Source organism: Capricornis sumatraensis, chromosome 17, assembly GCF_032405125.1.
Source record: "Capricornis sumatraensis isolate serow.1 chromosome 17, serow.2, whole genome shotgun sequence".
In the NCBI taxonomy this organism is placed as follows: Eukaryota; Metazoa; Chordata; class Mammalia; order Artiodactyla; family Bovidae; genus Capricornis; species Capricornis sumatraensis.
Window position 1 is genome coordinate 57204267 of NC_091085.1, and position 16266 is coordinate 57220532.

At 43.0% G+C, this 16266-nt stretch overlaps 1 protein-coding gene across 1 annotated transcript in view; it reads right to left on the bottom strand.

Annotated features, from left to right (window-relative positions):
• Nucleotides 1–16266, bottom strand: part of TMEM132B (transmembrane protein 132B) — a 240879-nt gene that overhangs the window by 84194 nt on the left and 140419 nt on the right. Inside the window, exon 3 of the mRNA XM_068989611.1 lies at nt 2680–2866. Coding sequence (XP_068845712.1) covers nt 2680–2866 — 187 coding nt within the window. The remainder of the gene's footprint in view (nt 1–2679; nt 2867–16266) is intronic.

The window sequence follows — 16266 nt, forward strand, 5'->3', positions numbered from 1 at the left end:
GAACATCCCTGGAGGAGGGTTCGGCAACCCGCTCCAGTATTCTTCTCTGGGAAATCCCGTGGACAGAGGAGCCTGGTAGGTCACAGTCCATGGGGTCGCAAAGAGTCACACAGGATTGGAACAACTTGCCACACATGCACACAAAGCCAGCCTGTCAATGGTAATTTGCTATAGCAGCAAGAGCAGGCTAATGCAGACACCGGGAATTAGACACTGGGGGACCTGTGAAATGTCATCTGCTACTTCCAAGGCCTGGAAGAGCTGCCCCCGGCTTCCTCTCTAAGCTCGTCTCTTTCCCGTGCCTTTCCCCAGCTGTCTGCATCCCAACAGCTTGGCCTTCTTTGAGTGCCTCAAGTTAAGCAAGCTTATTTCCGTTTGAAGATGCACACTGTTCCCTCTGCCTGCAATGCTCTTCCTCCACAGCCTTCTATAGCTGGTTCCTCTTGTCAGTTAGTTCTCAGAGCAAGCATCAGATCATTAGACAAACATCTTCTTGACCACTTGACACTGCCACTCCCATCCCTGTCTCTTTATTCTAAGACCCAGCATAAATTTCTCCATAGCATACATCATTGTCTGCAGTGGTCAAATGTACTTGTTTCTTGTACTCTGAACTCTCCTCTCCTAGAATGCAAGGACCTGGAGAGCTGAGACTGTGTGTATCTGTTCATCACCATTCACCAGAACACAGAGTAGACACACGAATATTGTTTGAAATAAATAAGTATTTGTGCCCAAGCCTTGGCATAAAGTTTCAGGTCAGTTTGGCTAAAAAGGAGTCTGATTATCGCTTGCTTTTTCCTAGGCTGAACCTGTGTGTCCAGCTGCCTAGAAACTCATCAAGTGTGTTCATTTTTGATTCCAACCTTTTTGAAGGATAACTTTTTTTTTTTAATCTGTATGAGTAGAGCTGGGCTTTTTAGTTTTAAGAACTGTAGTGGAATGGTGGGCTGCAGCCCTAAATTCCAAGCCACCCCTGGAAAGAAATCTCCATGCTCAAAGCTAGGTAGTTGGACAGAAAACCAGAGAGAAGTGAAAGAGAGTGAAAGACATGGTGGGGAGTGGGGGATGGGGGAGAAAAGAAAAAACTCATGCTTTCATAAAGAAAAGAAGAGGAAGGAAGGGAAAGCGGAGGCAGGCAGGGTAGGGAAGCAGAAGGGAAGGGAAAGACAGTTAGCATTTCCCCGGTGACTGCTCTCAGACAAAACGCAGATCACTGCTGATGCAGACCATCCCCATCTATCTGGCCTTCAAGAGCTAGATGATCCCAGTAGCTCAGATTCCAGCGCGGGATTCAGTCCTTCATTTGACAAATAGTAAGTGTCCCAGGCATTGTTCTAGGTACTGGGGACCCAGCTGTGGACAAAACTGGCCAGAAGCCTGCCGTCAAGGATCTCTCCTTCTGGGGAGGAAGACAGACGATGAATCCTAAATCTCACACACTGATAATATCCATGAAGAAGATACATGAGGGTGAGGATGTGGACAGAGGGTGATGAGCAAGGGGATGGAGAGCCAGTTTGGTCCCTGTGGTCGGGGATGGTATCCCTCTATCAGTTGAACCGAAGAGAAGGAGTCAGATGTGGGGAGATGGGGGCAAGCGTGTTTTGGAGGAAAGAGAAGAGTCAAGAACACAGATATGGGAGTTGCAGAGTTAATTGTAGGATAGAGGGTTTTATCTGCAAGGATCTCACTCTTGGTGCCCAACTTGAGTCTGGATGATAGAAGCACCCCCAGAATGTCCTGAAATCACTGAGTGTGGCCCCTCTGTCTTCGGTTCTAGACAGGAAGGTCAAAGCAGTGCAGAATGCATTTGAACATATCCAGTGTGGGCAAGGGTATTGGGAATACGGTGCTCCAGGGGTTTATTCCCTGGGACACACCAGCACCGTCCCTTAAGGTTCTGGAACCTTGTCCATGACCTTGTTCTCAGATGTGGCCCCTGAGCCTGGTCATGAATCAAGCTTTGGCCAAGCTGAGAGGAGAAAGCTGGTCACCCCAGGCCAGAAACAGAAGCATACCTGGTTTCATGGACTCTGGGACCCTATCCAGGTTCAGCTGGTCAGTTCCCAACAAGGCTCTTTCTTTCCATACACATTTTAGAGTTTGCCAATCCCTAAGCTACACAGGAACTCTCAGGGCAATTGACCGGCCACTGTCAACTGGTCACTCAGCATGGACTCAGAGCAGCTGTTCCCATCACACACGCCTGATGGATTTCAATGCAACCTTCTCTCAAGAGCACTTGGTCCTGAGATGGATATAGGATGAGACAAATTAAAAAAAAAACAACACATGTTCTCCGGGACACAGTTCAACAACATCCACAAAGGAAAGGGATTTATGCAGCAAACCTTGAATAGTTTTTAAGGAGGCATTACGGAAAGCGGGTACATAAAATGTAATTCAAGTGCATTTCCCTTGTTCAAACAGCTTCATCTGGTGCATGGAAAACAGCAGATTACAAAATGCTCATTTTTTATATTAAAAAAATACTAAGGGAATTCCCTGACAGTTCAGTTGTTAGGATTTGGGGCTTTCACTGCTGGGAAGCCACTGCTGGGTTTGATCCTTGGTGGGGGAACTAAGATCCCAGAAATTACATGGCAAGGCAAAAAAGAAAAAAAGGCCTCATAGAAAACATCTTTGCGACACTGATTCTGAAGCCTGATATCTCACCATTGCAAGTGGGACAATGCCCACAAAGGAGGTCTGGCTGATGAAGATCTCGGAGACGACCAGCTCCCTCGGGGCGTCCTCCACGGGGTACTCCACCTGCCAGGTGATCTGCTGGGCACCAGCCAGGCCACTGCTGTTGTCAACTCCGAAGTCCACTTGCAAGATCTCGTAGAAGGAGCCATTTGTTCTGGAAAACAAACACATGGCAAAGTGCAGTTTAAAACTGCGATTCAGCAGAATGTCAAGCATGAGATGAATTGCCACGTTCCTCTTTGTCAAAACGAAGGATTGCCAAGTTCAACAAGTCACACGGCAGTGTCGATAGAGCCTGATTCACAGGCTGCCATAGATGACCCACACCTCAGAGTGAACGGACCATCCGTCTTCAGGGCTCTGTGGGAAGCAGACTGTCCTTCCCCGAGTGAGCAGCTCAGACCGCACTGCATCTCTGGACACTGTGACAGCCCTGTCCTCCCCAGCCCAGCGTCTGCCTACATCATAATCCAAGTGCCACACACAGGATGTGACCAAACCCTTCACCTAAGGCCACCGTCACTCCAGTCCTGAGGCATAGCCTGGATCTGGCTGCTTCTATTGCTACTTACCTGTGTGTCTGTGGACCCATAGTTCAAACTGTGGGCTTTAGAATTTGGGAAGAACATCGGTGACTACATGGACTTGTGGGGGCATCATGAGACCAATCATGGGAAAGGACCCCACCACGTGCATGGTTCGTGACATCAGCTATGAGCCACACATTAAGGTACCATGGCGGATTCTTCATGGCCGCCTGAAATGGGATGGGATGGGATGTAATGTAAGAAATCCCCACCTGCCATCATTCATGGAGTAACAACATGGTACATCTATCTGGAGGAGGGGGAAGAAAGCGGACAGGGCACACACAAGCGGAAAGGACAAGCGCCATTCCCAGCACCTTCCTACACAAGCAGAGCCTCTCCTCGCTGACACGAACTTGTGAGCTATAGGCTGACTCTTGTACTGACAGGAGAAGTTACTGAGCAGAGAGGTGAAAAGCCTATCCTCGCTGACATGAACTTGTGAGCTATAGGCTGACTCTTGTACTGACAGGAGAAGTTACTGAGCAGAGAGGTGAAAAGCCACCCAGCATGGGATTCCTGAGCGACTTTTCTTCCATAAGTCCATGTCTATCATCCTGAATCTAGCTGTACCTGGATCCAAGGAATGCTAACAGCAAGTGTGACTGATTCATAGCTCCTAAAACCTCAGTCACTCAGGTGTAAAGATTCTTGCCCAGCAGAATCTCCTACCACGGACAGCTCCCTCCCACTGACAACTTTAGGGGGAAAAACCACAGTATTGACAAAACGGCTATCGTAAATTTGTCCTTTAAATCTTCCATCTAGCTCCTTGTAAGAAAGACAAATATCATATGAAATTGTTATACATGGAATCTAAAAAAAATGGTAAAAATGATCTTATTTACAAAAACAGATACAGAGTCACAGATACATAATAGAAAACAATCTTACGGTTACCATGGGAAAAAGGGAGAGGAGAGGAGGATTAAATTGGGTGATTGGGATTGACATATACGCACTATTATATACAAAATGGATAACTAATAAGAACCTACTGTATGGCACAGGGAACTTCACTCAATACTCTGCAATGACCTATATGAGAAAACAGTCTAAAAAAACAGTGGATGTATGTACAGCAGATTCTCTTTGCTGTATACCTGAAACTATTGATAACACAACACTGTAAATCAACAATTTTGGTGTTCAGTCACTAATCTGACTCTTTGCAACGCTATGGACTGCAGCACTCCAGGGTTCCCTGTCCTTCACTATCTCCCAGAGTTGGCTCAAACTCATGTCCATTGAGTCGGTGATGCCATCACTCAACCATCTCATCCTCTGTTGCCCCCTTCTCCTCTTGAGCCCTCAGGGTCTTTTCATCAGGGTCTTTTCCAATGAGTCAGCTATATCCCAATAAATCAACTATATCCCAATAAATTTTTTTTAATTGTGGAAAATTTTTTAAATGGGGGGAAATGTAATGTCTATAACCTGACTTACTTACAAAATTACACTTAGAATTAAACTGAAGCACCATTAAAAAAAAAGTGGATATATGTTACACTGACCTGTCTGATATGGAATTCTCCCCCAAATAGCACTACATTAGAATTAGTCATGCCCAGCATTTTTTCTCCATAGCCAAGGTTTCAAGAAACTCTCTGATATCACTGTGTCCAATAGAGTGGCCACTTAAATTGGAGTATAAATGTATTAGGGCTTTTCTGGAGGCTCATACAGTAAAGAACCTGCCTGCAATGAAGGCGACTCAGCCTGGTTCAACCCCTGAGTCAGGAAGATCCCCTGGAGAAGGGGATGGCTACCCACTCCAGTATTCTTGCCTGGAGAATCCTATGGTTAGAGGAGCCTGGCAAGCTACAGTCCATGGGGTCGCAAAGAGTCGAACACAACTGAGCAACTAACACACACACATAAACGTATTAAAGTTACACTGCGAGGTAGTCCCAGCTGGCTGGTTGTGGGCAAATCATCAAGTATCTATTTCCACAAGTATCTATATTGCACAAGTTTCCATGGGGAAGGGAATATGTGTTGGACAAAGGACTGGTCTCAGGAGAGGATGGGAGTGGGCTCACATGGGAACCCCCTAACCTCCTAAAAAGGAGACCCCCTTTTTACTAGGGCACTGTCAGAGGGACTTCAGAATCTAAGGGACTTGGGCACTCAGTTCTTGGCTTCAGTCACCCCCCTTTCCCAGCCGCCATACTCCAGCCTAAAGTCACTTCTCTGATCACCGGGATGCTCCACTTATCGGTCAAGTCTCCTCCTGCAAGAGACTCTTGGCCTTATCAGATCAGACCTTTGATTTCTCTTTGGGCTCCTCCGTGCTTGTAACCAGATCTAAGGAACTGCTTCTAATGCCTCCTGGGTCTCATCATTCAGTAAACCTCAGAAAAACTACTGCCAAGAAAATGAAAATCCAGCACTAGAAGAAAATGAACATAACTCTCTCTGTTACCAGCAGTTTAATCCTGCTAAATCCACATTCTGGCTTTGGGGTGCCAAAGTAGCCAGTCTTTGGGAAAAAGGGGGCAGGGTCTGTATGGGAGGGCTTCCCCCCTTAACTGTGCTGTCCCACTGCAGACCAGCTACAGGAACCTGCCCAAGTCCAGGTTAACACAAATGGATTAACAATCCAGTCAGTCATTTTATGCACAGATTTTTAAGTCATTTCCCTGAAACCAGAGAAAAAGGGTCTTTTACTTTCAGGCAGCTGGCATGCCTGGTAATAAGTCCATTTCTATGGAAATGGGTTTATAACTATTAATTTTACCTGCTCCTGATCTATTCTTGATAGGCCTGTCCATTTAGAAAAGTGCTCCATGAGTCTCTCAATTTAATAATTACCCACTGCCTTTGGGGAATTGGGATCAGTGAGATATTCATTAGATACTTTTTCTTTTCCCTGGGGTGGAGGGGTGTGTGTGTGTGTGTGTGTGTGTGTGTGTGTGTGTGTGTTTGGAGGGGTCAGGCAGGAACACTGCTTGGCTGCTTCTCCCCTCTAGCTAGAACACACAGCCTCCTCCCAAAAGGACTTGCTTCCCAGAAGTTCTATTTCCCTTGGAAACTTGTCCTTTAATATAAGTTTAAGCCTGCTCCGTGGGACCATGGGACTCCTGAGGTGAGGCTGAGACACCTTTTAAGCGCACTGTATGGCTGCAGCTCAGCCGTGCCAGCAAGAAGCAAGGGGAGGAGAGTTGGGAGCAGGGGAGAGAGACGGGATCCAGAGCAGCAGCTGGTCCCCAGGAACCACATCCAGCCCTGTCTCAGCAGATCCCCTGAGATGACAACGATTGTTGCTTTGCAGAAGGAGGTGGCGGGGGGTGGGGGGGTGGTGGTGGTGATGGGGGAACAGGGAGGGAAAGAGAGAGAAACAGAAAGAAAGAAGGAAAGAATGTTTGAAAGCTTGAACTGTTCTCCAGCACGTTGGACCATTTACCTAAATTATTTTTCTCCCTACAAATTTCTAGACAATTCTGAGCTACCAGGCTGAGATGCTTGTGCCACATGAGTTTTTTCTAGAAATGGAGCAAAAGGCTGTCTCTGGTCTCAGGGCTTCTGTTTTTTCTTATGAGTCTATTTCTAGGCATTATTTTAAAAGATGACCAAAAAAGCAAGGCAAATACTGAACAATGATCACATTGAACAAATGTCCCAGAATAAGCCTGCTGGTTATTCAATGTAAATGCAAGCCTGAACCCTGACTTCCTGTCTTGACTGTTCATGTCACCTGCGCAACAGTGCACCTGTCCTCTGCTGTTCTGACTGTGGCAGCGGGCATGGTGCCTGGAAAATGGTAGGAGTTCCCAACATATGTGTTTAATTCTCTGAATACACTCAAAAGGCCCAGTAGGACAACCTGTAAATTGGGGAGATGTGGTTAATTTGCATTCTAAAGCTACCAGTCAGCTGGGTTCTGAGACACATGTTCCTGCCTGCCCAGTAAGTATATTTAAATACTCTGCTTTGAGAAGATGTATCTGTCTCCACTACCAGAATGTAATCTTTAAAAAAAAAAAGACTTTAATTTTTAGAGCAATTTTAGGTTCACAGCAAAACTGAGGAAAAGGTATAAAAGTTTTCCCCATCTACTTCCTCCCCCTATACACGCAGCCTCCTCCATTATCAACATCCCCCATCAGATGGTACATTGGTTACAATCAGTGAATCTACATGGACGCATCATTATCACCCAAAGTGCACAGCTTACATCACAGTCCTCTCCTGGTTTTGTATATTCTACAGGTTTGAACAAATGTATAATGAAAAGTGTTCATCATTATAGTCTCATACAGAGTATTTTCACTGGTCTAAGCTCAACATTCAGAAAATGAAGATCATGGCATCTTGTCCCATCACTTCATCGGAAATAGATGGGGGAAACAGTGGAAACAGTGTCAGACTTTATTTTGGGGGGCTCCAAAATCACTGCAGATGGTGACTGCAGCCATGAAATTAAAAGACACTTACTCCTTGGAAGAAAAGTTATGACCAACCTAGACAGCATATTCAAAAGCAGAGACATTACTTTGCCAACAAAGGTCTGTCTAGTCAAGGCTATGGTTTTTCCAGTGGTCATGTATGGATGTGAGAGTTGGACTGTGAAGAAAGCTGAGCACAGCTTTTGAACTGTGGTGTCGGAGAAGACTCTTGAGAGTCCTTTGGACTGACAAGGAGATCCAACCAGTCCATTCTGAAGGAGATCAGCCCTGGGTGTTCTTTGGAAGGACTGATGCTAAAGCTGAAACTCCAGTACTTTGGCCACCTCATGCGAAGAGTTGACTCATTGGAAAAGACTCTGATGCTGGGAGGGATTGGGGGCAGGAGGAAAAGGGGACAACAGAGGTTGAGATGGCTGGATGGCATCACTGACTTGATGGACATGAGTTTGAGTGAACTCCGGGAGTTGGTGATGGACAGGGAGGCCTGGCGTCCTGCAATTCATGGGGTAGCAAAGAGTCGGACACGACTGAGCGACTGAACTGAACTGAACTGAACTGAGCTGAACTGAGGCGTCTTTTGATCTCTGCCTATTCATCACTCCTTCCCCAAACCCTGGTCAACACTGATCTTTTCACTGTCTCCATAGTTGTGCCTTTTCCAGAATGTCACAGACTTGGAATCACATAGTATGTAGCCATTTCAGATTGGCCTCTTTCACTGAATAATATGCAGGTAAGGTTCTTCCCTGTTTTTCCATGACTTGATAGCTCATTTCAGCACTGAATAATATCATAATACCCCATTATGTGGATGGACCACAGTTTATTTATCAATCCACCCACTGAAGGACATCTTGGTTGCTTCTAATTTTTTAGAACAAAGCTACTATAAATATCCATGTACAGGTTTTTGTGTAGGCATAAGTTTTTAATACCTTTAGGTAAATACCAAGGAGCACAACTGCTAAATTTTCTAAACATAAGTTCTCAAAGGTCAAAACCTATCGTAACACCAGGGTCCCTACAATCCCTGGCATTTTCATTTATTCTATGACATTTATTAAGCACTGAATATCTGTCAGCCATGGAGAATTCACTGATAGACAAAATAGATGAGATTCCTCTCTTAACAGTCAGGTAAATAAACAAATAAGGTAAGCCCATGTCATGATAAATGCCATCCTAAAAATGAAATAGAAAAATGAAGTTTCTTTTTAAAAAGTGAAATACTTATTTTTCAATTTAAAAAAAAATTACATTTATACCACATGACCCAGCAATTCTACTTCTAGGTGTATACCCCAAAGAAACAAAAACACTAATTCAAAAAGATACCTGCACCACAATGCTCAAAGCAGCATTATTTACAATTGCTGATGTGAAAGCAACCTAAGTATCATCAATAGATGACTGGATAAAGGAGATATAAAATGGAATACTACTCAGCCATAAAAAAGAATGAAATCGCTGCCATGTGCAGCAACATGCATGGACCTAGAGACTGTCATACTAAGTGAGGTAACTCAGACAGAGAAAGACAAACATATGCCACCGCTTACATCTGGAATCTAAAAGATACCACAAACTCGTGAATATAATAAAAAAAAGAGACTCGTGGATCTAGAGAACAAACTAGTGGGTACCAGTGGGAAGAGGGCGGGGGAGGGGCAATATACGGTAGACGAGGAGAGGGACAAACTACTATGTGTAAAATAAGTTATACGAATCTACTGAAGACTATAGGGAATATCGCCAATATTTATAGTAACTATAAATGAAGTATAACCTTCAGACATTGGGAATCACTTTACTGTATACCTGTAACATATTGTGCATCAACAAAACTTCATTTAAAAAATAAAGTATAAAATGTTAGTTTTCATTTTAAAATAGAATATAAATTAAAACAGAAGACAATGAAACGAGTGTTCAGGTAATGCCTCTGCAAGGAGCTGACATTTGAGCTGAAACCTTAAGGATGCTTAACAGATCTTTAGCAAATGTTTGCTGAATAAATGAATAAATCTATTTTAAGCTTCAGAAAAAAATCATGGGAAACATTTATCCCAGAATCATCAGCATGAACACAAGGTGCTAACTGAAAAAGAGCCTCCTTCAAGCCTTTGTTCAAATATTCAGATTTTTCTGTAATAGATTATGGAAGAACCAGAAGAAATTTTCTGGCCAATCAAATACAACCCAAAGACTCTTCTGACCACCCCACTAAAAATGTCATCTTCCTTTCCTGCAGTTGTGATCCCATTATCCTGCTCTAAGTTTCCCACAGCTTTCACTTTATAACCTGTAAGTTAATTCATTTGTTGCTTCTCTCTCTCTCTCTCACACACACACACGTGAGTGCAAGCAACAGGAAAGCAGGGATTTCTGCCTGTTTTTCTCACTACTGCATCGCCAGCCCTTAGAACACAGCCTGGGGCACAGTGTTGTGTGCTTAGTTGCTCAGTCATATTCAACTCTTTGGAACCCTTTGGACTGTTAGCCTTTCAGTCTCCTCTGCCCATGGGATTTTTCAGGGAGGAATCCTGGAGCGGGTTGCCATTTTCTTCCTGACCCAGGGATTGAACCTGAATCTCCTGTGTCTCCTGGAATGCAGGCAGATTCTTTATCCACTGAGCCAGCCATCGGGGAACGCTGGGGCATAGTTGGTACTCATTAAATATCTGTTGATGGAATCTCTGAATATCAAACACCAGTTTGAGCAAGACTTCAGAGAAGAAAGTGTGCTTAGGAAAACCAGAGAGGCTGTGATATGGTCTTTGGAGGAGAGAAATTGGCAGGTCAGGGAAGGCTTTTCCTGGTAGAGGCAGCCTCTTCAAATATTGACTCAGGCCAATATTTGAAGAATGGGCTCAAACAACAGGCAACTGCTACTGCCCACTGCTCAGGGTCCCTCATCACACCCTCTTTTCCCTCCAGACTTCCTTCCCACTCTGTGATTTCCCCTCCCTCAACAGCAGTCCTCCCAGAGAGGAAGGGAGCAAATCCCTGTTCACCAAATCCATCAACAGGGCAGAGGGTCTTTAGTTCATCTCTCTGCCTGTCACTCAGCCCTTTTCATCGTGACCTCATGGTTGGCTCTCAGAATCTAGCATGAATAAATCATTTCTTTCTGCAATTTCACAAAATTTAGGCATTGCCCCCGCATTTCTGCTCTCTCCAAAGAACTTGCTGTGGAAAAAATGTTTCAGGTTGACTAATCAGGGTAGCTAGCAGGCAAACGTCTAAAAATATTTAAAAGCCCCTCATTTAGAGCAGGGACTTTTGGACTCAAAACCTTCTTTCCTCATTGGTTTAATTTCAAGACTTCTCCTTACATTGCTATTTAGAATCTTGAAAAAATCCTAAGACTGTGTCACCCAGGAGTAGACCAAGAACAGGGGTCCTTTCATTACATTTCTAGCTGACTAGGAAAGTTAAATAGGAAACCCGAGGTTATAATGTGGTCGCTGGGTGCATGTGGCCAGGGCCATATTTATTGACCACCTCCACTGTTGTGTTTTCATGAAATTTGACTTGGTTGCTAATGTTTTTCAAGGCAGAATATTCACACCAAAGAACTGGTATCTCTGGTTTCTTGGAAGCATAGACAACACTGTCGCACATTCCCATGTGGCAATAATCAGCTAGAACAGCAAGATGCTGTTCACACAAAGTGGATCAAAGACCTAAGAGCTAAATTTATAAAAAGTCTTAGGAGAAAACATAGGCAATAATCTCTGTGACTTTGGTTGAGGCAGTGGTTTCTCAGATAAAACAACACAAACACACAAACACAGAATAAGAAACAATTTAAAACTTTAGTGCTTCAAATTCCATCAGTAAAATCAAGACACTGAATAGAATGGAGGAAATATTTGCAAATCAGATATCTAATAAACAATCATTATCCAGAATTATCCAGAATATATAAAGAGCTTTTACAACTCAACAATTTAAAAAGCAATAACAACAGCAATTAAAATTAGGCAAAGTATTTGAATAAACATTTTTCCAAAGAAGATATAAAACGGCCAATAAGCCCATGAAAAGATGCTCGATATCATTATCCATTAAGGAACTGCAGATCAAAACCACAGTGAAATCCCACTTTAAACTATTAGGATGGCTGCAGTCTTTAAAAAAATAAAAGGCAGGCAAGTGAGGAGGAATAAATTGGGAGACTGGGATTGACATATACACACTACTATATATAAAACAGATTATTAATAAGGACTTACTGTATAACACAGAAAACTCTACTCAACACTCTGTAATAGCCTATAAAAGAATCTAAAAGGGGGACAATGTTTATGTATAACTAATTTGCTTTGCTGTATACCTGAAACCGACACCACTGTAAATCAATTATAACCCAATAAAATTTGTTTAAAGAAGACAAAAATATGTGGGCAAGAATGTGAAGAAATTGTAAACCACATGCATTGCTGGTGAAAATATAAAACGGTACAGCTGATTTGAAAAATATCTTTGCAGTTCCTCAAAAATTAAACAGCATTACCACATGCCCTGGCAAGTTCACTCCTAGGTATATATATAAATATACGCAAGAGAAATGAAAACGTGCGTTCACATAAAAAGTTGTACACAAGGTGTCCCCGGTGGCTCAGTGGTAAAAAATCTGCCAGTGCAGGAGACACGGGTTAGATCCCTGACCCAGGAAAACCCCATTTGCCTCGGAGCAACTAAAGCCTTTGTGCCAAAACTATTGAGCCTGTGAGCTGCAGCTACTGAAGCCTGCACTCTGCACCAAGAGAAGGCACCGCAATGAGAAGCGTGTGCGCCGCAGCTAGAGACTAGCCCCCTCCTCACTACAACTAGAGAAAGCCCTTACACAGCAACAAAGACCCAGCACTGCCAAAAATAAATAAATAACATTTTTTCTTTAATTTTGCACAAATGTTGATTGTAGCACTATTTTTGATAATAATACCCAACATTTATCGTGGAAAAAGCTCCAAAGTCTTCAATTAGCTAAACATGAACTGTCTTTCAGTGAGCTGTGGGTTTTCTACATTCCAGGAACTATGCTAGGAACTTGAACTTCAGCAATGGCATGAGAAGGATACTATCATTATCAATCTTGAGTCGTTTCTGCTCCGGTTGCTTTAAGGGGCCACTCCACTGAGCAACCCTTGATGAGGTCAGCAAAGATCAGCTAGTCACCAAGAAAGAGAAGCATTTTCCGTCCTTATCAACCTGGACTGTCCCTTTGCTTTCTCCCTCCCCTCCTCTTGTGTCCTCCTTCTTTTCCTCTCTTTCTCATTCTTTTCCCTTTCTCTTTGTCCTTCTTGTAGGTAAGTCAGTCTGAGCCATAATGCCCTTCAGAAACACAAAAGTTGCAAAAAAATTAATACCAAAGTTGACTTCACGTCTCTCCACGGGAGGTTTTCTTCTTATAGTTTAATGTCAGGGAATGCGTCACGGAACAGAGCGTTCCCCTCTTCCGTCTTCTCTCGGTGTCTTTGTCTCTCTCTTCTATGTTGAGCAAATTTCAACGTTAGGCCAGATTATACCATTAGCTATGGATTATTTTTTCATTTGAATATGATTTCAGTATACATTAATGAGCCTCTAATAAAACGTTCTAAGCATAGTGCTGGCTTCTGTTCACTGGTGGGGTCATGGTACAAACCAAATAATATAGTTTCCCCCACAGGCCTTATTAATTTCGTTCAACTCTTCCTATGAATTCAGATAAGTTTTGAGAAGAAAGCAGCATCTAACAAAACACATTAGCCCAGACTAGGGGATTTAAGGAACTTGTTCTTTTTGAACTCAGATCTAGTGAAGGAATTGAGAGGAGGTTTTCAGACAGCAGGGAAAAAATATTTGCATTTTCTATACCTGTAGCCTCTCTTTTAAAGTATATATTTATCTAATCTTTCTGCTCTCACAGGTTGCAAACTAGTTCTTTAAAACTAGTGAGAATATGCGTGAAGCATACCAGCGATTCTGCTCATACTCCCCCTCAATCTACAGCTCTAAAATTCGAACTACTTAACTGTGCAGGTTAAACACAACGGTGCATGTGTGCTCACAGATACACAAATGAAATAACGGAGCTACGTAAACGGAAGAAGAAAAGGATTAACTGAATCATCAGGGTATGTAGCATTATTTTTAAATTGAAGTATAATTGATTCACAATATTGTGTTAGTTTCAGATTTATAGCAAAGCAATTCAGTTCAGCAATCCTATTTTTTCAGATTCTTTTCCATTATAGTTTATCCCAAAATACAGAATATAATTCCCTGTTCTGTACAGTAAATCATTGTTGCTTATCAGGAAAATGATCTGAAATGTATGTGTGTGAGAATGTCTGGATCACTTTGTTATATACCTGAAATTAATACAATATCGTAAATCAACTAAACTTCAATTAAAAAAAAAAAAGAAAGCCACCATTGTCAACTCTCCCTTGCTTGGTTTATTCTCCTTCTGTTAAATCTCCAATTCATTTTTCTGCAGTAAATACTCCCAGAAACTCTTTATCTAACTCAAACCAGCTCATGATCAGTCCACCAACTCACTGCCCTACTTTCCAACACAGAAAAAAATGATAGTAAATTCCTCTTGTTTTTTCCATTTTTAAATATTTCAAAGTACCTCACAGAGTGGTGTAAGTGACCTTATTTTTGCTTACCAACAATTTCCCAGAGTGGAAAACAATAAATCTTGATAATGAGCAAACAGCGCGGGCACCTCCACTCTCTCAGCTGCCAGATCCTGGACCATTTCTCACACTAACAACTCACCCTCACTTCCAGCTTATTTGATTTTATCAGCATCACTGTGACAAGCCTGGAGACGGCGAAGACAACTGCCACAGTTAATTTTCCCCCCTCTGCCTCTGTCCTTCTGACAACATCCCAAAAACCCTTGCAGGAAGAGAGAGTCCAGAAATCACCTCCCACCAACTCCCCAAATACAGCTCCTCAGAGTCCTCTCTCCGTTTCTTCCTGTTACCAACTTTGAGCAACATTCTTGTCATGTACAATGACTCGTGGAATTCAGTGCTGTTTAGTTTTTTCCCAATTTTTATTTTATACAGGAGTAGAGTTGATTAACAATGCTGAGTTACCTGCAGGTGTACAGCAAAGTGATTCGGTTTCACAAATACATGTATCTATTCTGTTTCAAAATCTTTTCCCATTTAGGTTGCTGCAGAATGTTGAGTAGAGTGCCCTTTGCTGTACAGGAGAACCTTGTTGGTTATCATTTTAAATAAAGTAGCAGCAATATGTGAACCGTGAACTCCCTGATGTTCAAGCTGGTTTTAGAAAAGGCAGAGGAACCAGAGATCAAATTGCCAACATCCGCTGGATCATCGAAGAAGCAAGAGAGTTCCAGAAAAACATCTATTTCTGCTTTATTGACTATGCCAAAGCCTTTGACTGTGTGGATCACAATCAACTGTGGAAAATTCTGAAAGACATGGGAATACCAGACCACCTAACCTGCCTCTTGAGAAATCTGTATGCAGGTCAGGAAGCAACAGTTAGAACTGGACATGGAACAACAGACTGGTTCCAAATAGGAAAAGGAGTACATCAAGGCTGTATATTGTCACCCTGCTTATTTAACTTATATGCAGAGTACATCATGAGAAACGCTGGACTGGAAGAAACACAAGCTGGAATCAAGATTGCCGGAAAATAATAACAATCACCTCAGATATGCAGATGACACCACCCTTATGGCAGAAAGTGAAGAGGAGCTAAAAAGCCTCTTGATGAAAGTGAAAGAGGAGAGCAAAAAAGTTGGCTTAAAGCTCAACATGCAGAAAATGAAGATCATGGCATCCGGTCCCTATTTCCCCAGCAAACAGACGGGGAAACAGTGGAAACAGTGTCAGACTTTATTTTTGGGGGGCTCCAAAATCACTGCAGATGGTGACTGCAGCCATGAAATTAAAAGACGCTTACTCCTTGGAAGAAAAGTTATGACCAACCTAGATAGTATATTCAAAAGCAGAGACATTATTTTGCTAACTAAGGTCCATCTAGTCAAGGCTATGGTTTTCCCAGTGGTCATGTATGGATGTGAGAGTTGGACTGTGAAGAAGGCTGAGCACCAAAGAGTTGATGCTTTTGAAGTGTGGTGTTGGAGAAGACTCTTGAGAGTACCTGGACTGCAAGGAGATCCAACCAGTCCATTCTGAAGGAGATCAACCCTGGGATTTCTTTGGAAGGAATGATTCTAAAGCTGAAGCTCCAGTACTTTGGCCACCTCATGCGTGGAGTTAACTCATTGGAGAAGACTCTGATGCTGGGAGGGATTGAGGGCAGGAGGAGGAGGGGACGACCGAGGATGAGATGGCTGGATGGCATCACGGACTCGATGGACGAGTGATGGGTGAACTCCGGGAGATGGTGATGGACAGGGAGGCCTGGCATGCTGTGACTCATGGGGTCGCAGAGAGTCGGACACGACTGAGTGACTGAACTGAACTGAACTGATGTACATGTCGAATCCAAACTCCTAATTTATCCCTCTCCCCCCATCTTTCCCCTTTGGTAACTATGTTTGTTTCTGG